The 25,967-nt window shown below is 39.0% G+C and overlaps 1 protein-coding gene across 4 annotated transcripts in view; it reads left to right on the forward strand.

Annotated features, from left to right (window-relative positions):
• Positions 1-8,695: 8,695 nt before the first annotated feature.
• Positions 8,696-25,967, forward strand: part of LOC149221400 (polyadenylate-binding protein-interacting protein 12-like) — a 93,260-nt gene continuing 75,988 nt past the window's right edge. The window contains exons 1-8 of one of the 4 annotated variants that reach the window (XM_089385090.1): positions 8,696-9,972; positions 10,074-10,178; positions 11,406-11,450; positions 11,591-11,663; positions 11,766-11,878; positions 12,061-12,120; positions 12,336-12,383; positions 12,469-12,537. In XM_089385090.1, the coding sequence (XP_089241216.1) occupies positions 9,109-9,972; positions 10,074-10,178; positions 11,406-11,450; positions 11,591-11,663; positions 11,766-11,878; positions 12,061-12,120; positions 12,336-12,383; positions 12,469-12,537 (1,377 nt within the window). In that variant the 5' untranslated portion in view covers positions 8,696-9,108. Of the gene's footprint in view, positions 9,973-10,070; positions 10,179-11,405; positions 11,451-11,590; positions 11,664-11,765; positions 11,879-12,060; positions 12,121-12,335; positions 12,384-12,468; positions 12,538-25,967 lie in introns of all 4 variants that reach the window. The other 3 variants (XM_089385089.1, XM_089385092.1, XM_089385091.1) reach the window with 3 other exon arrangements.

The following is a 25,967-nucleotide window of genomic DNA, read 5'->3' on the forward strand; positions in this document are numbered from 1 at the left end:
GACTATGAAACCCAGTATCCTTGCTGCTGTATAAAAAGAAACTGAACTCAAAGAAATTCAAAAACTGCAAGCAAAGTAAACTAAAATCATATTACATCAACTCATATTCTGACCCCTCACCATTTAACTCGCTCTGACTTTAGGAGGTAATCATAAACAAATTGAGCAATCTGATATCTAATTTGCATAAAATGAAACTAATATTAAACTACACACTCATACTCCAATCCCTCACCATTTGACTCGCTCTGGCTATAGGAGGTAACTGAAAATGACATGAGAAATTCAATAACTAACTTGCAGAAAAATAAACTAATATCAAACTACGCATTCATACTTCAATCCCTCACCATTTGACTCGCTCTGGCTATAGGAGGTAACTGAAAATGACATGAGTAATTTAATATCTATCTTGCAGAAAAATAAACTAATATCAAACTACGCATTCATACTTCAATCCCTCACCATTTGACTCGCTCTGGCTATAGGAGGTAACTGAAAACGACATGAGTAATCTAATATCTATCTTGCAGAAAAGTAAATGAACAAAACTGAAAGAAATAAACAGTGTTGGAATTAGAACTAAGAAAATAAATCACTAGAAGGACAAGATAATTCCATGTCAGTAGTCATTATAAAGCTATGTGCAAATGCCCGGGCTGCCTATTAGAACCTGAAATAAAGACACTGATCAGTTAACAGCATTAGAAAGCATAAAAACTATGGACAACAATCAACATGAATACCATAAGCAGTGTAATATATACAAGTAAACAATTATGGCATCAGGAACGTAAAGGAATAAAGCATGAAACTATACAGCAATTACAAAACCTTGGTGTGTACAGGGGCCCTCTGCACAACCTCGGCCAATCAGCAATCAACCACGAATTGAACTTATAAACAGTGTCTTCTCATGTATTAAAATGCAGTCATAACATAAGGATAAAGTCACGGCACAGTGGGCTCGTAAACAGTCAAAATTACATTCAAAAAGCTAGCTAATATGCGTATGAGAACGCTTTATTTATAACAGAGGATGACACAACTACTTTCCTAAAATCTGCGCTGATAAAAAGACACGTGAATAACCACGTCCAGAAATCTAGCATGATGGTAGCCGTGAAAATTAAATCCAAGGAGGGTGGCTGTTAGATTCGGTTCATGGAGCAGTCCCCAGGTGTTAACACGTCTCCTGAGATTTAGGAACGGCCACACAAGTCTTCACGTGGTGAAAAACAGAGTTCTGCCACCGTAAAACTCTTAGGTTGACCACCGCTTGACTGTCTTTGACCATGGCCTTCTGTGAGGGATTCGGCTGAACCAATAGGACACGGTCCATGTCCACATCATTTGCAACTTGCCCATGTGGTCGGATTCGCCTGTAGACACCTGTAACATAGACTTCAACAAAAAGGCTGCGGAAAGTTGAGCTGGCTGCGGAAAGTGACAAGATTCCGCAGCTGAATGAGCAAAAATCTAGATCAAACAGCTGTCACAAGACATAGTTAGGAAACCATTTTATATGCTCTTTTTAAACTAATATGCAATGATTTGACAGCTTAGGAGGTCCAGGGAAATGGAAAAAGGCTAAAACGGTGTATAGGGAAGATGCAAGTTTGGGACTCAACATATCTCATCTTCCAAAGGAAGGATGAATCCAGAGGCTACCTGGCCCGATTACAGACTCTGTTTGAAGAAATAAGATGTAAACACTTTCTAAATAATAGATCTGATGATCAACAGCTCTGATACCATGTAGAAATTTTGAATAATAAACACTTATTCACAGAGATTATCCCGATTATACACTATTGCGGAATACATGCACAATACATAACCTCCTCTACGTTGATCATCAATTTAGCAGCATTAAAAACAATGAAACATCAATTGCATGCGCACATTAACACAGTATGTAACCCAGGGAAAGCATACAGTTGAAAACCCCACACTATCTGTATATTATAATGATAGAGAACATGTAACAATACATAGTACAATACTCCTCACAAGTACTCAGTACTATCTCCACCTGTTACACACAAACTAGCTCAGATCTAAAGCCTCAAATGTCCTCCATTGTTTGCCTGCCTCCACTGCGCAATCCTGCATGAGAATCAATCACTCTGTGAAATCGAATTCCTTTGGTTATACTATGCAAGCCTCATGGGAAATCTCCATCCATGCATGTGAAAATATCATGCACAACTATAGTCACACTGTAGTCACAACTGATAGCAATCTCAACCTCTAACACCTGTCTCCACTGAACTGTACATGCACTGAGTTAAGTGATGTATTCTTCAGTTGCTTTATGAGTTAATAATTAGTGAATTAATTAATAATTAATTCACACAACTCATCACTAGTGTATTCTTTAGTTAAACTAAAATACAACTAGTTCAACCAAGTTAAACTGAACACAACTCCATCAACTCCACAATCAACTCCACCAAACTCAACCACATGAGTTCTAGCTGAAGTCCTGCATGCAATAGCTCAACTGACCCACAAGAAAAGCGTATTTCCTTCTGACAGCTGCATGTGCCACATCTGTAGATCAAACTGAAGTGCTCCAAGAGGATAAGATAATGTTTATAGTCCAAATATTATTATGAACTAATAATATTCGACTGTTCTATTTTTAGCTTGGCAGTCTAAAAATAGAAACCTACCCATATGTCTAAAAATAGAATTTGCGCCATAATTTGCCTGCGGGCCCACTTAGTGAAGGCGACTCCTTTCCACTAAGCTCCATCATCTTGTTGCATTCTCAACAATCCTATCTAGTCATGCCTAATAACAAAAATTTACAACCAATTTCATAAATTTGTGATTGTCTCGCTTTTGATTTTCTCACAAAAAAAAAATCATCCAAAACCAACCCTCCTCATTGCCTCTTACACATCTCCATAAGTTTGTTACATGTGATAAACAACTCAACATATTACAAAATATCAGCCACTAAACAATTTTTTTTGGTATGCCAAAACCATAACCACAAAGTGGACACTCATGACTTCAAATACATGTAAGGGCAAACAAATCACCTAGAGGAAGAAGACACTTATAACTTTAAATGCACATGTAATAGGGGAAAGCAAAGTCTTGTTGAAACAACATATATTTATCAAATAGAGGAATTGGGACATTAGTTATAAAATAGAGAATCCATGCGAAAACATGGTTAAAAACAAATAATAGTTGCTCAAGTGAATAATTAGAGGTATTTGGCATGGGGTATTAAGATTGTCTTAACTAGGTTTTATTTTTATATGGGTTTTAAGTTTGCCTCTTTTTCTCTATATATATGTATATATATATTTTTTTTCATTGAGTTTTTTTTGTTTTTTGTTTTTTTTAATAGTTTAAATTATTTTAAAATTAATTAAAATTTAAATTATGTTAATAGGCATATTTATTTTGGAATAAAGTTTCTATAATTTAAATGATCGATAATTATTAGCTTCATGGTTGGGATTTAACCTCCATGGAATATTTCCTCGAATGGGGTGCTTGGATCGAGAGAGGGTGAGGGCCAGGTTGTCACCATCCCAGTAGGCCACATGTTAGGGGACATGGTAGCATGCCCCCATATTGGTCTCAACATCAACATGTAGGAGGCATAAGGGAACCTCCCATCTCACCATTCTTTGACTAATATTGAGCATCCCTCACCCATTGCAAGCATTATTAAATGGATTTTTGTACAGACAGTAAGGATTATACATCCCTTGAGGAAATTCGTTTGCCTAGAGAGCTCATCTCACCGTAGTGGTTCATTAAGGGGGAATTCAATGATTATCAAGCAGGGAAGGTATGCAATGGCATGCTATTCAATTGTTTTCATTAACATTATTACCCTAGCCACTCTATGCTCCATCTTGCGCTTCAGAGCATTAACATGGGGTTGAAGAATTGAAAATTTTCTCATGGCATGGATGTTCTATTTATTCTATCCACGTGGGTGATTATTTTGCCTCTAATGCAGGTTGATAGGCTGTTATTTTGGGCTTCAATTTTTTGCAACACTAGCTCGGGGGAGGCTTGTAAGAAAAGTAAGTAAGTAAGTTGTTTTTTCCCTCACTTCCTAGCCTCTAATTCCTTCAACAATTCATGGTAGTTCCTTTTCATGCTTAGGTTGTGCTTGGAAATAATTTTGTCTAGTTGGATGTTGAACAAGCAAGCCTATCTCATCCGGTCTAGTTCTCTACATGCAGATTGGCTCAATGGCAGTCAATTTAGGTTCACTTATACTCTCTTTGTGTATTCCCTTAATTTCTTTATCATCATTGGTTTGGTGTTAGTAAATGTTAGAGGAAAAAGACAGGGATGTGGTCTCCTTCCGATTCATGAGTCCCTTTCACATCTTGAGGCAATTTGTTTATGTTCTCCAGTGACAACTCTTAGGCCTCTTGCGATGGATAGGGCTACCTTTGGGGATTGTTGTCCATACAAGTCTGTCATTCTCTCTCAGTTTTAACCCGAGTCAAATGGATCTCTTGCCCTCGTCTAGGTTTGTATCTCACTCAATTCCATCAATATGCCATGTTAAAGGGCTCAGGTTCATTGAGGGGCAACTTATTATTAAGAATGTGGGCGCACTCGTGCACAAGTGAGGGCTAAAATTTCCACAACACAGTTCAAAGAAATCAATTCTCAACTTGTTTAAGAGGAACTTGCTTAGGTTGACGAGAATTAGCTAACCAAAGATGCACCCTTATAAACACGAAAGTATTAGTTGAAGTTGCCGACTGGTTTCCTGATGTTAGGCACACTTGTGGGTATTACAATCAATATATGTATACGTGGACATCTATTAGCACCTTAAGTTCCTTCTTGGTCGGGTCTTGGTGGATAGAAATGAGAGCATAAAGGACATTGTCCTCTATTTGTATCACATGCAACAACAATTGATAGCTTTGGATCGAAGGATGGGTCGCATTGAGAAACATATATACATCCCTCCCAAATTAGGTTACTCTCTAGGAAACCATAAGGAGCCCATACCAGTTGAACGTATAGATTCTAATACATCCTCTTCATCGTCTCTTTGTTTCCTGTCCTTATTTCTCTATGTTACCGTTTTGTATTTCTTAGTTTAAAAAGGACCATGTGGTCTTGCTTTTAGTTTATGCTTTAGTTTTTGAAACTACAGAAAAAAAGCTTGTCATTTGATCTTTTGAAATATTGAAATTTTAGGTTTGGTTTGATCTTCCCAGTGATCGACCAGGTCATAATTTTGTGACTTAATATGTACTCCTTGTTTTCAAGCAATATTAAATATTTACTTCACAAAAAAAACCGTATCCATAATATTCTTAGTAGTAGTTTGGGGTGGCAAGAGTGGGAGGGGTAATCCATTGCCCAAAAGAACAAAAGGAATATAGCTTTGCCTGGGGCCTAGGAATGGCAACAAGTAATCAAGTTGAGTACTAGGTGCTTTGGAAAGGTCTTGACCTTGCGAAGGGCAAAGGAATCAAGAAATTGAGGATCTCGAGAGATTCAAGGCTAGTAATAAGACAAGTCTCCAAGGCTATAACAGGAAGTACATCATGTTTTCCTCCAATTGTATGTAGAATAGCATTGTTGGTGTCAAAATTTGAGGAACTCACTCTTCATCACGTACTCAGATCCTTCAACGAGGAGGCAAATTCTCCAGCTAATCGAGGTTCCTAATTAGAACAAGGTGTTATTGTGCTCCATGATGAAGCACAAATAATTGCGCCAATCTTGTAACTAAAGGTATTAAATGATTTTTTTGGGAGATCAAACAAATCGACCCTCAATTTGTTAAATTAAGGAGAATAAACACCAGATGCTAGCTGGAATCAAGTTGACACAAGATGGATGATGGGAGAGGACAAATGGGAGTCTTGTATATCCAACTCACGTTGCATTCCATGCACAACGACCTTCACACCTAGAGTAATTTGTGAAGAAGGGTGGCTTGTTTTAAATTCACAACGGTCTTCTCAACCACTAACGATGTGGGAACTACAGTCATTACGTCTATTTAATGCCTCCATGCGTTCCCTATGCGCGATGATTGATTTAATGGCCGAAGATTATGCTCTGATGTTTCAACTATAAGAGAATTTAATGCTAGCATCACGGGAGAATCTATCTCGAGATGAGTGGGAGTCGATAAATAAGGGAAGCCATGTAAATAGCGAGAATATCTGCCTGTTACTCGGTTTGTATCCCCTTTTGAAGAATTGGCCTCTGACGGCGATGGAGAATCATGATGCTCCCAGGGATTTCGATCGCTGGAAGAAAGCAATAGGGAAGCTCTTCAAGAATTTAAGTGGAATGTATGAATTGATGGGCAGGAGACTGGATTTCATGGAGAAAGAGCAGGATGATCGTGCAAAGATGACGAACCATGAATTGGACTGGATGCATGCTTGAATGGAGCACAAACTCACTCATATGGAGACAAAAATTCTGCTTCTAAGGACTAGGCAGAGAGAGACGACTTGGAGCTCAGAGGATGAATAAAAATAGTGTTTTGTGGAACCCATTTAGTCTTTGTAGGATGTGCCATACGCAGGCGTGGAGGGAGATGATGGAGCAGTTTGCGACAAGCAGGTGACACCTGATAACAAGTTAGACCCTGACACTTATGAGGCAAATTACTTAATAATGTAGTATATTATGCATATATGAACAATTTTTGGGGCAATTCTGTAGAATATATGGACATTTTCAATGTAATATTATAAAATAGAAAGCCCGTGACACTAGGAAAACCAAGCTATGACTCTAGTGGAATGTTAAAGCTGCTGATGTAACTAACGAATGTAAATGGAGCTGGTCATGAAAACCATCCTTTTAATATAATATAAAGAGCCACTTTGTTAAAAAAATTATTCTTAGTAGTAGTCACAGATCAAATGTCGAGATCTATCTCAAAAGTAGTTATGTTGTTTATTCTCTTTTAATTAAATTAAATGTCATATTAATAAGTATCATATAAAATGAATTAGGCCTTTTGGGCAAGTGGTATTGATTAGCCATGGTAATAACCCATAATATTGTAATAAAATCTATTTACACGTTAACAATTTCAATGGGAAAGTGGGGTGAATCCCCATGGTTAAAAATATTTCTATATGCTTTTTTATAAATAAATATATATATAGGTTATCATATTTCAGATTGCAGATCAACTTTTTTTGGCAATTATATGCTACCAATATAAAACTTTTTTATATTAATAGAAATCTTTTTGTATTGACTTACAAAAACATGAAGTTGCTGATGTAAGAATGTAAATAGAGCTAGTCATGAAAACCATCATTTTAATATAATATAAATAGGCGCTTTGTTAAAAAATATTCTTAGTACTAGTCATAGATCAAATGTTGAGATTTATCTCAAAAGTAGTTATGTCATTTATTCTCTTTTAATTAAATTAAATGTCACATTAAAAAGTGTCATATAAAATGAATTATGGCTTTTTGGGCGTGTGGTATTGATTAGCCATGGTATTAGCCCATAATATTATAGTAAAATCTATTTACACCTTAAAAATTTCAATAGGAAAGTGGGATAAATCTCTATGGTTAAAAATATTGCTATATGTTATATATATATATATATAGTCCTTAGATGGACCACTGTATCACATTTTGGGGATCATATGCTATCAATATAAAACTTTTATATATTTATATATATTTGACTTATATTATTATTATTTTATATTTAACAGTAATAATAATTATTTAAAATAAAATTACAATTTAGTTAACTTATATATATTTTAATATTAGTAATGTGAGATATATGATAAAGTAAGGGCGTAATCTAACTTACTAAAATAACTTTTTTCATCAACTATATAATTTCAAGTTGGAATGTGAAATTTGTTGTTGTTTAAAATACATTTTTGAATGCATAAATAAATGGATTCAACACCCCCTAAAAAATTCCATGGGAACTAGAATTTTACAGAGTAATTGACTTAAACTCAAATATTTAAAATTTTTTGTTAGATTTTAATTAAAATGAACCAAAAAAAATATCGTGAAAAAAACCATTACTATACCTAAAATAAATATTTTGATAATTATCATAAAATAAATTCATATTTCTCCTCATTAAAAAATATATAAATAAAGTAACAACTAAATTTTATAAATAAAGCTTTTCAAAAAATAGAATTATAATTCCCAAAATTTAAAACAAAAATTAAGGTAAAACTTTTCAAAAAATAGAATTATTATTTTTTAAATAATTCCCGAAATTTAAAACAAAAATTTAAGGAAAAGAAAGACGAGGAGGGCAAAAAGCACTTTTAGTAATGTTTAACTAACACCGTCTAATTAAATGCAAACGTGGATATCACCAACCATCGTAACAGAAATCACGCTGTATTCGATGTAGAGTATTTGTCGAAGATTACCCGAAAAAAAATGGGGAGCGGGGTCGGGGGCCGCCTTAGAAGCCAAATTTTAGTTTTCACGCCACCGAGAGAAGAAGGCGTCTAAGTCGTAGGTCCCACTTTTTTCATTTTGAGGCACAGTATACACGTGTAAAGAAGTTATGAATTCTCTGCATCCCCATCCGAAAGCATCCAAAAAGCAAAATCTCGAAAAAATATATGCGGAAAATGGATAAATGATCGTGAATAATAATAATGATAACATAGAAGACGTAGGGGGTACAATGTCACATGGTGTCCATGCTAGCGACGAGCATGACACATGCCGTATGCCGCAGGGGAATCGCGTCATGAAGAGTACCAAAGACCATGGCCATGGGCGTATGAGACGAGGGGACATGCTCGACAAATTTTGAAGCGGGCAGGGGATGAAAGGCAGTAGGAAAGGATCTTAAAAAGGGGCTCTTAAAATAAAAACCCCGCGAACAGGCCATGCGTCCTCGGGTTCGGTAACACCAGCACAATATCGTTGCAGACGGACAGGGGGTGCTGATAAATGCTGAATCTTTGTAATTCTGCGCGCAGATGGAGACTATTTTCTGGTGGATCGGGCGCCTGTGCGCTGTGTTGAAGGTAACGCTCCTTTGATTTTTTTTTTCTCCTATAAGAGTCGAAATCGGGAAACGCAAAGAGACGTGCTTAGGGCTTTGTTGATCATGGCCGTGGTGGTGGAAAATGAAGGCTTTAGCGGAACGGCCGTGGAATTAGGGGTGAATGTAGGGTCTGTAGGTCGGAGCTTTAGCCGTTTAGGGGCTTCGGAAGACCAGTCTTTGACTAGGTACGAGAATCCTACATCAGACGTTCAAGATTTGCAAGAAAATGCTCAGCAGAGTGTCCAGGCTCAACAGCAGCAAAGCGCACATCAGAATCAGCAAAGTCAGTTAAGCGTGCGGTTACATGATCAAAATTTACTCAAGACTCAGCATTTACAGCAAAGTAGTCAGTCAAATCAGCAGAGCTTGCTCCAAAATCTGGAGATTCAGCAGATGAAGCAAAATGCTCAACAGAAACAACTAAGCTTTCAGCAGAATCAGCTAAGGTTTCAGCAATTGCAGCAAAATAGTCATCAGAATCAGAACAATATGGAACAAAATGTCCATATTCAGCACTCTCAGCACAGTCTTCAGCAAAATCATCAAAATGTGCAGCTTTTACATATGCAGCAAAGTGCTATGCGAAATGTAAATATTCAAATAAACCCTTCCACTCAGGGTCTGCAGCACCAGGCCGTGTTGGCAAACCCTGCGCTTTCTGCCTCCGAACAACATCAACAACGCGCGAATGGTGCTGCCTCGCATGAGAAGGCAGGACTGGGGACTGAAAATGCCGCGGCTTCACAGGACTTCAGTCGTGACATGCGGGAATTGGAAGATCTGCTCTCGAAGTTAAACCCTATGGCAAAGGAGTTTGTGCCGCCTTCCCTTGTTAATCATTCGCCCGCTGTTTCCTTCTTCAATGCTTTTATGGTAAACAACAATAACAACACCACCGATAACTACAATAATAATAACAATAGACGGGTATGGTACCCCTGGATGTAAAAATTTGTCTGATTTTGTTGCCATTTTTGGTTGACCGCTGAGTATTTATAATCTTTGCGCATTTGATGATGAATCAGAAGAAAAACAACTATCAAGGGAAACGAAGAATGAATAGCAGAACTAATTTGGCCCAGCAAGAAGATAGCATTAGAAGAACAGTCTACGTTTCAGACATTGATCAACAGGTAAGTGCAAAAATTTCACCATTTTAAATCTACGGTGAAAGTAAGGAATTCATTATTGTTAATATATGTTGAATGGAGGGAAATTGCACTTCGAAATGTGAGGTCACAGTGTGATCCATTTAGCTTGATATGGCACAGGATGAATAAATCACTGCTCTGTACTATGCAGAAGCCGGATCCAATGCTCTGGATAAAAAATCTGTTTCTTCTTGTATGCTTTATAGAAGGGAAGATTTTCAGTGTATATAGGATATATATAAATATACTTTTTTTTTGTGTTTATTTTTTTGAAAAGTCTAGTAAGATTAATCTGAATGATGATATCTGCGTTTCTTCCATAGGAAAAGAACATTCTTGTACCTATAATCTGGTGATTGGTCTGATAGAAATATGAAGCCTATACATCAACTGGATTAGAAATAGGTCTTTTGTTTCCTCGACACAGGTCTGGAAATTAAAGGGTTTCCGTATTACTTCACGTGGTAACGAGTTTTCTTAATTTGCATTGCACTTAGAGGTCTGTGATTAGATATGCATTATTTTGTGTTACCTTCTCTCTTGTTAAACTGAATGAATGAATCAATCATAAATTTAAAATAATAACAAACATTTCTGTTATACATACAGTTATGTAAATTTAGATTATCAATCAAAAGCTTGTAACTTTATGTTATCAATCAAACGCTTGCCAATCTTCGTGCTAAAATCAAAGATGAAGATCCTTTTTTCTGCCAATGCTATAAAGAGACACTACTATGAGAAGTTCAGAACTTAGAAGGGCAGCCTATAAATAAAAATGCCTTAAGAGAGTCTAATAACTAGTATTAGTTAAATATGCATTCTTTGAACTTATAGAGATAATAAAACTTTCGATAAATGGCCATATGAACGTGATTGAAATACAATTGAAGTATTAGAAACGACACTCACTGCCTCACAAGAATGAGAGTTTTTGCTTTCTCAGATGAGTTTAATGAATACGAGTATTGTCTTACTGCACCAGGGCCTTAAGGAAAGGAGCTTATTTCACTTTTCGGATGAATTTATTTTCTCTGATGAAATTTACACTTGATACATTATTCTAATTTGTCTTAGTCGACAAATATGTGAAGTAAATGCTTATCAGCTTTTAAAAATCACTTAGATATATAACTTTAGCAATATTTTGGAGTTGGGAAAGCGTCAAAGACATTAACAACATTTAGTTACTTTATTGGTTTGATTCAGGTGACTGAAGAGCAACTTGCAGCTCTTTTTATTAATTGTGGGCAGGTAGATACAATGCTTTCTCCGGTTTTTGTTTGCTGTCTTTTTGTGTAATCTACAGCATCTCTCTCTTGTTTGATATGTTTATCTCTGCCTTGGATATTGTAATGGATAATTCCTAAAGCTGGAACATCTTTTGGTTGAAGGTTGTTGATTGTCGTGTGTGTGGTGATCCAAATTCAGTTCTCCGTTTTGCCTTTGTAGAATTTACTGATGAGGGTAAGTATTCTTTTGGAACAACTGATGAACAGAAGCAGCAGTTTTTCCTAGTATAATTCTGAATTTAGCGATTTCCTTTTCCATTAACATCTGTGTCTGCAGAGAGTGCAAGAGCGGCATTGAGTCTTGCTGGGACCATGTTGGGATACTATCCCGTGAGGGTCTTGCCTTCTAAAACTGCTATTGCCCCAGTAAACCCAACATTTCTTCCGAGGGTGGGTAATGCCTACATATCATCTACCTAGAAGGTGTTACTTTGTCATAGGAAAGCTTTATAAACAGGCCCCAATTCTTTGTAGTATGAATTTTTTAATTTTAATCGAGTAGCTTTATGAACTCCTTCATTAAAACAAAATTTCATTTAGATAAACTAATTGTTTGATGTCAAACAATGCAGTCAGAAGATGAGCGTGAAATGTGTGCACGGACAATTTATTGCACAAATATTGACAAGAAGGTTAAGTCTAAATCCTTTAAGCTGTAGTTGTTGCTTGGCTAGCATGCCAATTTTATGGCATGCCATGCTATCGTTGCATTGGATATTTTTTCTTAATCGAAGTTTATGCTGCTGTTTTATTGAAGTTTGGATTGAAATGTTTTGAATTTGTATGTCGATTAAGCCACAGTGGCTTCTCAAAGCATTATTCTATGCCGTGGTGAATGGTCTTGCAGGTTTCCCAAGCGGATGTGAAACTCTTCTTTGAGTCACTTTGTGGTGAGGTGGGTACTGTTTCAGTGTGTTCTGTTTATGTATTCTTTCTGTTAGAAAATATATATGCATTAACACTTTTCTTTGTTGATTCAGGTTTCTCGTTTGAGACTGTTAGGAGATTATCATCATTCAACTCGTATAGCCTTTGTTGAGTTTGTTATGGTAAGCAGTTTCTAGACCAATATGCAGAATCTCTTTCATCATCTTCTTCTTTTTTTGTCAGTTATTTTTTTTTGTCAGTTACAAAATGGTTTCATATTTTTATGTTGCTCTAACCAGGGAAAGTTCTCAAGGCTTAAAGGTTAAGAACTTATTATGGGCCATTTCTTTAACTAGCTAAAATTGTTAAAATTCTTCAACACATGGTAGTAGTCTTAATCTGATTTCTAACCTACCTACTTAGGAAAACAGAAAGCTGAAATTTTCATCAAAACTGCAATAATATGATATTTATTAGGAATCGAAATACATCAAGGTGAAGAAAATAGCAGCAAGTACACGGATCTGAAACTGAAATCACATTACTATTTAATAATTTATTACTCTTGAAAACAGGAAATACACAGAAAGCTTCAAACTCTACCCTTCGCCCGTTGCTTTCCACCCTGGAAAACTGAATGAATAAACCTATACCCCTGCTGCCTTCTTTATAGACTTAGAGGGTACAATGAACATGGACACATGCACAACCACACCATAACGGAAATAAACCTAAACCACAGATTTGTTCCTGGCTGGGATTAGTGCTCTCAACCTGCATGAAAGAACTATTCCTAGCAAGGTTTACCCACTAGAGGAGACTGCAAGTATGCACGCATGCATCTCTCTCCCATGCTATTCTTAGGAACGTTCCACATGCAAAGTGCCCTAATTGTGCATGCAACTACTAACTAAAACAAACTCAGAAATAGAACTGAATTGCTAAATATAAAAAGTATTTAAACAGGAACTAAACTGAGGATGGTTTGCATGCATTCTCTATGTCTCTCTCCTCCACAATTGCCCCTGTGCCCTCACTATGGCTGTACAGAACTGCTGAAGGAGGTTGTACTGCTGCTACTGTACAGAATCTCTGCTGGAGCACCTGTCACTGTACCTTCTCTGCATGTGCCCATATCATCTATGCTTGCTTCTGCCATTAATGGTGCTCTGCTGTGCCCTGTCTCAGGTACTAACAGTCCAAACAAAAGCTGTCCTGGAAATGAGATACTCATTTGTATTACAATTTCAAACAAATGAAGTTTTCATATATGTCTAGGTCAAGTTTCTGATCCTGTAATTTTGTAATGCGCAATCCCTTCCTCCTAAAGAAAGATATGCAGGGGTTTTCTTAGGGTTTCAGGTTTTTAAATATACTTTTGTCATCTTGTTCTGGTATTTTTGTTTTGGTCAGTTCTTTATTTTTTCATATTCACAAATGGTTTCCTAGTTTATGTTGCTTTAACTGGGTGAAGTTCCCAAGGCTCAAAGGTTAGGTTAGCCAAGAGATATGTATGGTAATGACATTGCTATGGGTCAGTTGTTGAACTTATTAAAACCTTATTGCACACATTTGTATTCCAATTTCAGAACGAATGAAGTTTTCATATATGTCTAGGTTGAGTTTTTGAGCTTGTAGTTTTGTAATGCCCAAGGTGTTCTTTCTAAAGAAAGACATGCAGCAGTTTTCTTGCTGTTTTGTATGTACTTTTGTCATCTTGTTCTGATTTTTGGTTTTGTTTTTGTCGATTCTTTATGTTTTCGTAGTCCCAAAATGGTTTCATATTTTATGTTGTTTTAACTGGGTGAAGTTCTGAAAGCTCAAAGGTAAGCGCAGCTAAGATATATACAGGTTAATGACAATGCTATGGGTCAATTCCTGAATTCAATTAGAACGTTCCTTGGAAATGGCACACATTTATATTCTAGTTTCAAAGCAAATGAAAATTTCATATATGTTTAGGTTGAGCTTCTGAGTTTGTAGCTTTGCAATTCCCAAGCTCTTCTTCCTAAAGAGTGTTAGAGTTTGGGCACTAGACTCGGTGTACACACACACACACCAGATTTGGTAATAGTCTCAAATTAACTTCAACCTAACTAATTAACTGAAACACATTGATGTGCCCAACCAAAAAGAAATTATGTACAATGAAACTCATAAAATCAACAATTAGATCGTGCAGAGTAACACATTACACACACATTTTTCCAATCAACAGTTCTTCATTAAATTCTTTTCAGGACCTACTTGGGCTATGTTATTGGGATAATGGCCCAATTGAGGACTTACATATACAACAATAAACCTGGAGTTATCCACCGCCCTAGAATTGTCCTTCGATATTCTTCAGTTAATTTGGATCTGTTCGCCTCGTTGCTCCATGCACCTTCCTCAGACCCGACATACTGGAGTATCGCACTCCTCCTCCTGAGGTTAGTGCCGTTGTATGGTGTGTCTTCTCCTCGGACCCATCTCGGCCTCCTCCTGGTAGAGCTCAAAAGAACATCCCTCTCCTCCAGATCTATAGGTTGTGTCCCTACTGCTAGTGCTGTTGGTTCATACTCAATCTTAGGAGCTTCTTACTCTTGATCCTCTACCCCTGCTGGCTTGCTCTACCCTCTTGACCTTGCTCGGCCTACTCGACCCTCTCAATCCTTCTTAGCTCGTCTAGCCCCCTTGGCCCTCCTGGCCAAGCCACTGATTTGAGGCCTACTCACCCCTTCCACATATATGAGGCCTACAACAGGTCCTCTCGACTCTCTACAACTCTGAGGCTTGCCTTTTGGCCCTCTATAGGTTTGAGGTCTACCATATGCCCTCTCATCCCTCTGTGGATTTGAGGCCTACCATAGGCCCTCTCGGCCTTGCTCGGCTGTCTCAACCTTGCTCGGCCCTCTGGGCCCTCTTGGCCTTGCTTGGCTCTTTCAGCTCTCTTGGAAAGCCATAAGAACGAATCACTCACCCTTTTATTTATACTTTTCAAGGGGTGCAATACCATGGGTCTTCAGAATACCATGGGTCTATGGGTATAAAGCCCCATTGCTTAGCCCACTTGCCCCACATGTAAGAATTCTCCCAATGCTACCCAAAACATCAACACTCGCTCTTAGTGAGGAATCTATTCTGACAACAACACCTGGAAGTGGCTTTGCCTTTGAACCTCGAACACATTTCCACCCTTGATCCGTTACAACAGTTGCTCCATATGACATAGAAGCAATTCTCGTTGTATGACGGAGACCCTTCATCGAAGACATCTTGCTTCTAGAAGCCTCCCGCTCCTGAGCATCCTTCATGGCCATCTTGTACCATGACTCGCCATCTTGTACCATGACTCCTTGAACTTGAAGGTTGTCTTACTTTGAGCTACTACTCCCTCCTCAACTTGCTCATTTCCTCTGAAGCTTGGCTCCCTTTGACTCCAGATCGGAGGCTGTCTTGGCCCTCTAGGTCTTTGCTGATCTTCACTCTAAGTTTCTCACTTGCATCTCCAATGGCTTTCTCAACCCTCTGAAGTATTTGTCTTAGCTACAGTCTCTAACACTCCCTCTTAGCGAGGGAGGTACTTCTGGAAGAACCACCTGGAACTGGCTTACCCTCTGGTTCTTGTGAAATGTTCCAAGCCTCATTCTCCATCTTGTAGGTCCCAGTGCTAGGTCCCTCTAACATTGCTGCGAAACTCTCGATTGGTATGGTCTCCCTCTCTCCCTTGGAGGGTTGACCTTTGCCAATCCTGTCCTTCATACTATACTCTGCTGGCTAAACCTTGCCGACACTCACAACTTGTCACAATAGATCCTTTGCCTAGCGACTCCTGCTGGCTATTGCATCCTACATCTACTCTATCATGCCTAGCGTGACATGATTCTTCACACGTCTTTACGACACTAAGCCTGCTAATCTTGGCCTTTATGACCCATACAAGTAGTTTGCCATACTTAGCCATCTCCCTTGGCATGGGTCTTCAAAACACTGTTGCTACCTACAACAATTCCTACAACTCCCTCTCAGAGTTGTCACCTGTGAAAATCTCAGATCCAATTACCTCTTTTAGAAACCACGCTCTAATAACATGTTATATTTTGTGGGCACTAGATTTAGTGCACACACACACACACACTAGATATGGTAGCAATTATAAATTAACTTTAACTTAGTTAATTAACTGAAACACACTAATGGCCTAACCAAAAACAAATTATGCACAATGGAACTCATAAAGCCAACTATTAGATCATTCATAGTAACATATTACACATATTCTACCTAATCTATAATTCATCATTAAATTCTTCCCAGAACCTACCTGGGCTCCCTCATTGGGATAATGGCCCAATTGAGGAATTACATATACAACAATAAACCTAGAGTTATCCAACTAATCAAGCCCTAGATCTGTCCTTCGGTTTTCCTTAGTTGATTTGGGTCTGTCTCCCTCGTTGCTCCTTGCACCTTCCCCAGACCCAACACAATGGAGTATCACACTCCTCCTCCTAAGGCTAGTGCCACTGTATGGTGTGTCTTCTCCTCATGCCCATCTTGGTCTCCTCCTGGAGGAGCTTGAAGGAACATCTCGCTCCTCTTCCAGATCTATAGGTTGTGTCCCTGATGCTAGTGCTGCTGGTCCATACTTAAACTTAGGAGCCTCTTCCTCTTGATCCTCTACCCTTGCTGGCTCACTCGGCCCTCTCGACCCTGCTCAGCCTTGTTGGCCAAGCCATTGATTAGAGTCCTACTTAACTCTCTACAAATTTGAGGCCTACCACAAGCCCTCCATAGTTCTGAGGCCTACCATAGGCCCCCTTATCCCTCTTGGCCCTACATAGATTTGAGGCCTACGACAGGCCCTCTCGGCCTTGCTTGGCTGTCTTAGCCTTGCTCAATCCTCCTGGCCCTCTTGGACTTGCTCGGCTCTCTTGGCTTTCTTGCCGAGTGACAAGAACGAATCACTCACACATTGTACTTATACTTTTCCAAGGGGTGCAATACCATGGGTCTATGGGTGCAAAACCCCATCACTTAGCCCACTTGCCCCACACGTGAGAATACTCCTGATGCTACCCAAAACATCAACAATGAGAGATATGCATGTGTTTTCTTAGGCTATTTTTGTTCTTGTGAAAGGCTCGTGGTGATGATGACTAAAATTTTGAGCAGTTTTTAGTTAAAATGCAATGGTCCTAATGTTGGAAAAGCATCACTTTTTTCCTTCCTCTTATTTGTTAAGTGTGATTTTGCATACATAATCTCTTTATTAATTTGTATTCAGAAAGAGACCATCTGATAATAACAAAGTAAAATATGTGGCTCAGTTAGAGGATATGCCAACTTGCTGGTTTTCATTCTTTAGAGGTTGGGACTAAGGTTTGCCTAATTACCCTTATTGCCTAAGTAGGGAAAGAGAGCCTCACAAATAGTGCTTTAACTGCCTCATGGGATTCTTCTTGTAAGCTTGTTGAAAACTAACTGTATTATAAGGTCCATTGATTCCCCCCACCAAAGAAACTTTGAACCAAGAAACTTAAGGATTCTACAGGAAGATAAAAACATTTGAACTGCTTCAGGAGCAGGAATCTTCAGAGAGAAGAGATCCCATCTCCCGTATCTTCACATATCGCCCTTCTTTCAACAACCTGATGTCTTCCTTTGGAGGGTCTATCGGCCTCAGTTCTGTTTTTTAAATACATGAAAGGAAGTAATTGATTTGAAATTGCTCGCTACAGATTTTACTTAGTCACATAAATTTTTTAGAAGGATGTTCAGTAATTGACCAGTATCATTCATCCATTTTGATCAGTAAATTATAAGTCTCCTTGTATCTTCATAGACCTAACATTTTTGTCCAAAGCAACTTTTAGTAGCAATCTGTTAGTTTTTCGAAGCCCAACAAATCGGTTTAGTTATACCCAGAGTTTAATTTTAACAACAAAATCAAATCTGAAATTTATGCACAGGAAATACTGCTGAGCTTCAAACAAATTTTACACAGTGGAAACAGAAATCAAGCAAATAAGTGTTTTCTTAGCTTTTTACCCTGGAAACCCAACTTGGGAAAATCAGCATTCATGTTTTGTTTGATTTCAGCTTGCAGAGGAAAATCAGAAATTTATTACAGCAATAAAGCCTGTCCCAGCGCCTAGAAACTGTGCCGAACAGATCTGTCTCATTCCTGTGCCAAGCAGCAGTTTTCTGCCTAGATCTGTGTGCCAACAGAAAGTTCAGACCTGCAAAACAGCCCTGATCTACATGCCAACAGCTGCATCGATTTCTGTGACTGCATATTTTTGTGCAGCCTTCTCACATGTGTGACCTGCCTCAGTTTGTGTGCCCAGCTACCTCGGTTTGCGTGCTGTACATTATCGCTATCTTTTCCTTTCTTGCTGTTCCTTGGTATGCGTGCCAACTTCTCTTGAAGTGCGTGCTGCCTGGGAATGCTTTCCATCTTCTCTCCAAGCAAGTAATCTTATCCTTTTCCCCAACCTCATTATCCACAAAGTCAACCTTGTAATTTGCCAACAGCTGCATTGATTTCTGTGACTGCATATTTTTGTGCAGCCTTCTCACATGTGTGACCTGCCTCAGTTTGTGTGCCCAGCTACCTCGGTTTGCATGCTGCCTGGGAATGCTTTCCATCTTCTCTCCAAGCAAGTAATCTTATCCTTTTCCCCGACCTCATAATCCATGAACTCAACCTTGTAATTCACGACTTCGTAAATCACAACCTCGTAACTCACGATCTCTTTAGATCTGATGGTCACGATTTAATCATAAAGTCACTTAAAGGTGCTTTATAAAAAATCATTACTTTAGCCCACATTAATTAATTAAATTAATTAATGTGCCTTTACATGGGAAAAATAAAAGTCACTTTGTTAGAAAAGTTTGTTGGATATCTTCTGCATGCTTGATACTAAGCCTATGCAGAATCACTTGTTCGATCTACCAAATTCAACACAATCTTGATGCCATTAATTCTTCCAAGTTTTTGGAGCCACACCCCAGAGCGGCTTTTGTCTTAATTGAATAAGATTTTGAAAGGAATCGGATACAACCGACAGTGCTTTTGTTTGGTGGCCCTTGACTTGAGCCATAAAAAAATTCCAAGCCTGCTCCTTAATGATATTCAGTTCTGTCAATTGCCTTTCAGGCTTCCGAGTCATTGACATTTTATATGCAGAAGCGAAAGCTTTGACTTGATAGGTCAACTGAAAATATGGAATCTTTTTCTCTTCAAAGAGCATTTGTTTTTGTGCTATCCATCCCCAGCAGGGCAAGAATGTTACTGCCAGCCATAGTTCCACCAAGTTTCCGGGACATGGGGACAGGGGAGCAGGGAAATGCAGGAGCGGCCTATGCAAAAGCTCCCCACCAATATTTAGGAAATGTGGGAACACAAAGTACATCGACAAAAATAGTAAAATACTAAAAAATTATAAATATATCATTGAAATTTTATAATTTAACTGTCTTTATCATTATATAACACTTACATCATGAAGGATAAGTCGATGGATCATATAACTGAAACAAATTTAAAACGAAAAGCATGATGCAATCATATAGGTCACTGTAACATTGTACAATGAAAATAAAAGTTTAAACCATATTGAAGTTCCAACTTTGAATACTGAGTATTGAAATAAAAGTCAAGTCTGTTACATCAAGAGTCAATTTTTTATAGAGTCAAGTCTAATATATCATATATCAAGATTCAAAACAAACTAAAGTCTACAACTGAAGTCTGAAACAGAAAAGTAGATAACATAAGAACATATCAAATGACAAATGAGCATAATTGCTGAAGGTAATGCCCCACTAGTCTCTGCATCCAGTTGCTGCATGAATAAATCAGGATCAACCATGTCACCAGACCATACTGTACCTTATCCTTACCTGCCCATTAAATTGCTTGGCGACAAAATAGCATGTGAGCCTGAATTTGACCTTTTTTTTTGGAAACACAGGAAATTTTTCCTCTTTTGGGAGGAATTGTCCCCCCTTCGAGGTTTCTCGTGTTTCCGTTTTTGGGGACGTGGAGAAATGTACCCCAGACATCGCGATGTCCCTGGAGCGCAAGGAAGCGCAGGGATGCGTCCCCGTGGAACACTGCCGCCAGCCATTCTTTATGCTCCTTTTTACCTTACCAGCTTCTTCGACATTGATCCACAATATTCCCCACCCACCCATCTTCTAAACCTATGAACTGTTCTACTTCTGTCCCCAGCTGCTCAATATAGGTGCATTTTATGAGCAAATGAGAGATGTTTTCATCGTTTTCCCTACAAAGGATACATATACCAGGCCCCTGTTCTGCTTGATTGGCCAACCTCTCTGAATAATATCCTATGGTTTGATTTTTTGACTACATGTCCATGTCTTGCTCCTGATGAAATATAGCATGGCTTCTTTGTAATTTCTCCACATAGTTATTCCATATATCTGTATCCTATCCTCCAGGCCTAACGAGTCCAAATTCTTCCACCCCTGTTGCCATGTCTTAGTATTCACCTGATCAACTGCCTGATTAAGAGTGCAAATGCCTCTGTCATGCAACATTTCAATTTCTATCAGCCTACCAGGGAACCTGAATTCGTTTTCGCACCCAACCCAAGGATATACTTTCATCTTCACTTTCTCCCCATTTTCTACTTTTCATACTAACCACCTGCCTAATAAGAGGAAGCACTGGGATAAGGCTTTCCAGTGCATAGCTACATTACTTGTAAGCTTTCCAATGGATAAATACATTACTTATAGTTTTCCTTCGGCTCTTTATCTAATCAATAATAGAGCCAAGACTAATATATTTATGCACGATGATATCTTTCCACAGACTTTCTTGAGGTATGATTCTCCACAAGCTTTTAGCTGCCAAGGATTTTCCAAAATAAAGATATTTTTCAGCCCCATACCTCATTCATCTTTTGGTTTTGCTATAACCTTCCACTTGACAAAGTAACCTAGAAACCTTTTTCCTTATTTTCTCTAGTATCCTTTTTGGAATATAAGTTAAGGTATGCCAGAACATTGGGACTGTCTCAAGGATTGACTTAACCAAAGACAATATTTCACTACTCAATAACTACCAATCACATGGATTAAGAATTCTAGCCTCAATTTTTTCCACCATCTATCCCCAGTCTTGTATACCATACCCATTGGGTTTCAGTGGAAACCTCAGATATTTGACTTCATCACAAAAACCAATACAGCTGAAAGGAAAATCTTCAGAACCTGCCTTTTTGTCTCATAATTCATACCAGAAAAGGTAATACTAGGCTTCATAACATTTACCATCCTTGTAGCTATGCTATACAGGTCCGTAATTTCCTGTACTTTGCTTGCTCCCCTCACAGATCCCTTTGGGAACAGCAGGACATCATCTACAAACAATAAATGGTATAAGGATATATCTTTTCCCACTTTGACTCTATCAATTGGCCCTGTTCTTTCGGCTTCAACTATTGCTCTGCTTAACTCTTCAGCTATTATAAGGAGCAACAATGCTGAGAAAGGACAGCCTTCCCTTAACCGCCTGTTGGGTTTGAAATACCTTGATGTTGATCCATTGATTAACGCAGCAAAGGATAATGATGTTAATACCTTTTATCCATTCACTCTAGGCAAACAGAAAACAATGTGCAAAGGTATCAATCTTAGATACAACCAACTAAACCTATCATATGCTTTGGACAGACCTAGCATCATTACCACACTTGGATGATTCTTTTGCTTTATAGCATATATTCCTAAATTTGCTATGTTTTGAATTTTTTTGCTCTACTACCATCTACCTTTTTTTTAATCTTCAATATGGTATTTATTTTCTTCCTATAATTAGTTAAGTTATGAAAAACATAGTATTTTTTTCTTCTTTTTCCACCAAGTTTTTGTTCTCATTCTGCTTCTCTCCTGTCTAACAACTTCTGCTTTGAATTTTCAAAAGCTTTCATTTCGTCTTTCTCTTCTTCTGTAAAGACTCCTGCTAAATTTGTGAACACAAAGAAGTGCCATCTTGTGCCACCTCTTTTAATCCTTTGTCAGAATCTTTGGATTCTTGAGAGTTTGATGCTACTTTGGCATTGTTTGCCATTTTCAGAAATTCAGCAAATTGAAAGCTTGCTGAAACTTTGGATGAGTGATCATATCCCACACATTCCTCATTGAATAATCTGATGCATTCTTCCTCATTTAACCATTCATGATTGAACTTAAAAGGCGCTGCTGGCTTAGTATCTCTATCTCAAGAAGGATGGGAAGATGGTCAGAATGCCCATATACATCCCACCCAGGTTTAGGTTTTCTCCAGTTCCATTAAGAGATTCTTAGAAGGAAAGAACCTATCCAATCTCTTGGACTCTCCCTCTTCTTCCAGTCAGCTGTTCTTTCAAGTGGGAGCCTTCTTTATGGGCTCCAGATCCACTAGCTCCACTTGAATATAAAGTATTTTTCTAGCCTATCTTGTCTTGTGTTAACCCCAGACCTCTGAACTACATGAAATTTAAAGTCTCTCCAACAATGAGCTTGTGCTGCCTATGACTACATGACTGGAAAATTCATTTGCATGGAAGTTTATGACTATGATACTGTATCCTTGTTCTTGCACATGAAATGTTATTGCTGAACTTACTTCTGTTAATGCTGAATTTACTGTTGATTTTTCTGCTGTTTACTAGTGGTAGTGCCCAACCAGCTTTAGATTTTGTATTAGTTTTTGATTTCCAAGTTCCGGCTGAGTATTTCATTTTTTTTTTTTTTTGTATAAAGGCTGAACTATTGTATTAAGGAAAAAAAGAAAATAATTTACAAAGAGGCCGTGGCCTATGAAGATGCTAAGGAGCATCTTCTTTCAGAGAAGACTGCAGGTGCTCAAGGCAACCTGGATTACACATATGGAGACAGTAGCAGATAGCATATCCGACCATGCATAAACGACCATACAAAAGGGCAGCTTTTGAATTGAGAAATTTGCCTTTCCACTGTAGCTTGCTGCAGAGACCATATTCTTCAAAAGACTGGGAGTGCTGAGATTTCTTGAGGGCTCCCTACCGCTAAACCGACGACTTGACTCTTCTATACCAGAATGAGTCCCCTCAAAATTCCAAAACAGTTGCATTAAACAGCAGAGAAAGCAAGAACTAAGCCTTTGATGGCTCACCTGGATCAATTTCTGGTTTGTGAATTTCCTCATTCGGCTCCAGATTGTTGGTGAGCTGATTGCCATAATACTCAGGATGCTGAGGGAGCCAGGAGCCAGATGAGGATGCTGGGGCGCTCTCAGTCCCGGAGGAGGCTCCATCACAGTAATATCAACCTCAAATTCATGTTCAGAATTGTCCTTCATTGCCCGAGCAGGGATCGTTTGTTCCAGTTCCTCATTACCTGACGTGTCGTCCTCTTCCTCAGTTGCAAGGACAGTAATAAGCAGTGATAAACGGGTCTGATTTTTCCGGCATCGAAAGGTGCAGCGAGAAGTGTGGACTTGACTGTCCAACTGGTCGGACTCTTCAGAGGGAGAGGATTGAGGCTCCATTATAGCCACTGGCTGAATTGCCTGGGCTTCTTGCCTTCCACGAATGCCCCAAACCCCTCCACGTCTTGGGACTCCCCTTTGTCGTGGCGGCATTGTCCCTGAAGAGCACACTTTGCAGGCAATAAACTGTAAAAAAGCGGAACTGTAAATCTCGAGTCGGTTCTCCTTAGTGGCACTTACACAATTCTGGTGCCTCACTGAGCTATCCTCCAGCATAACACACAGTTGACACAGATGAAGCAGAGTGCGCGGAATTGAACACCCACTTGCATACACAATTGAACACACCGATGAATGCACAATTGACACAGAGTGCCCAGAACACACCGATGAGACACTTGCACACTTCTGGTTCCTTACTGAGCTATCCTCCAACGTTACACACAGTTGACACATATGAAACGGAGTGCGCAGAATTGAACACCCTCTTGAATACACAGTTGAACACACAATTGAGCACACAATTGAACACACCGATGAATGCACAGTTGACACAGAGTGCCCAGAATACACCGTTGAGACACGCAGATGAAACAGCATGCCCAGAACACGCGAAACAGCTTGCCCAGAACACGCGAAAGGAACAGAGGGTAGGCTATGGCTTTTCCCTCTTCCTCCGGGATTCTTATTACTCTGACCTCCAAACCACTGAACCAGACTATGTTTCGAAGCACTGGACAAATCCAAATACCTCATTTTATAGAAACTGGAGCTGAACTGTATGGCGGCAATGGATTTGAGACTCCATTGAACTGCGTACAAGGCCATTAAATCGCCTCGCTTGAGGCCACCTCCCTTCTGCATGGCCATCTTGTCTACTGCGATCCGCGTTAATGACTTGCAGGGGCGAGTTAATGTAGTGTCCGGCCAGACTGGCTGAAACCTACAGCTGCCCTTCATTGCTTGTACATGCGCTTAAACAAGTGTCACCCGCATCCGGGTGTGAGACAATCCGGGATGGCCTATCTTCATCGAGCAATGCCTGTAGCTTGGGAAGATGGTGTTGCGATATTGTTTCATGAAGGGGTCCAGCTGAGAAATCCTTATCATTGTCCACACCTATGTTAGCTAGGAAGTCCGCAGGCTTGTTTCCTTCCCTTTTTGTGTGTTTGAAAGAGACTGCTCTGTTTTCTTGCAGCCAAAGCTGAACCTGAGCCAATCTGGATGCTAATCTCCAGCTACTGCTTATCTTATGAACTGAGGATCCCTGTTGTAGTTTGATAGCCATGTTTATAAGAATCTGTGAATCCCCTTCTACTGTCAAGGGAAAACTCTTGCTCTGCTCCGCCAGAATGAGGCCTTTCCAAAGGCTTTCCAGCTCCGCTGCATTATTTGTATTCCAGCCAATGTTTCCGAAGAAAGTGACCAAAGGATTGCCTCTATGGTCTCTTATCACACCTCCATAACCTGTCTGGCCAGGATTTCCTTTCGATGCACCATCGAAGTTCATTTGAAATGTGTTGACAGGCGGTGGTGTCCATTTTGCTGTGTTGGATCGATGTTGCTCTGAGTGTGGATTGACCAGAATCCTATCTTGTATCTTGATTTGCCAATTATTCCATATTGCCCATTCCTTAGGTTGCTTCGGAAGATCCTCTTTGGACCATGCTTTAAAAAAGTCAGATTTTTGAATTAGGCTCATCGCAGTGGTATCAGTGATCCAAACTTAAACAGGAACGCAACAACTTACAGATATAATCATAAACATAGAGATGCGGCACAAAAACACTTCAATTCATTAATGGAAAAACACTGAACTATGCTTACAGATAGAATGGAAATAAGATAGCTCGGCGATGTTGGCTTATCTCTGAGGAGAGATGTGGCGGCTATATGCCTCTGAACTGTGTTACAATGAGACTCAAAGGCCTATTTATTATTGAGAAACAATGGAAAACCCTAAACATCCAAAAACTTAACTCTAGGAGATGAAGCACCAAAACTGTGGGCCCCGTTTGGGTTAATTGGTACATCAACTTCTCGGGGTCGTAACTTTGGAATACGATCTTCGTTTGGCTATCATAATACCTCGTTTCGAAGATATCAAAGAGAAGGTCGAAAACAAAAATGCAAGCCAGT

The sequence above is a fragment of the Pinus tabuliformis genome, chromosome Q (assembly GCF_031772625.1).
Source record: "Pinus tabuliformis cultivar Carrire ecotype Pingquan chromosome Q, CPIR1, whole genome shotgun sequence".
Taxonomy (NCBI): Eukaryota; Viridiplantae; Streptophyta; class Pinopsida; order Pinales; family Pinaceae; genus Pinus; species Pinus tabuliformis.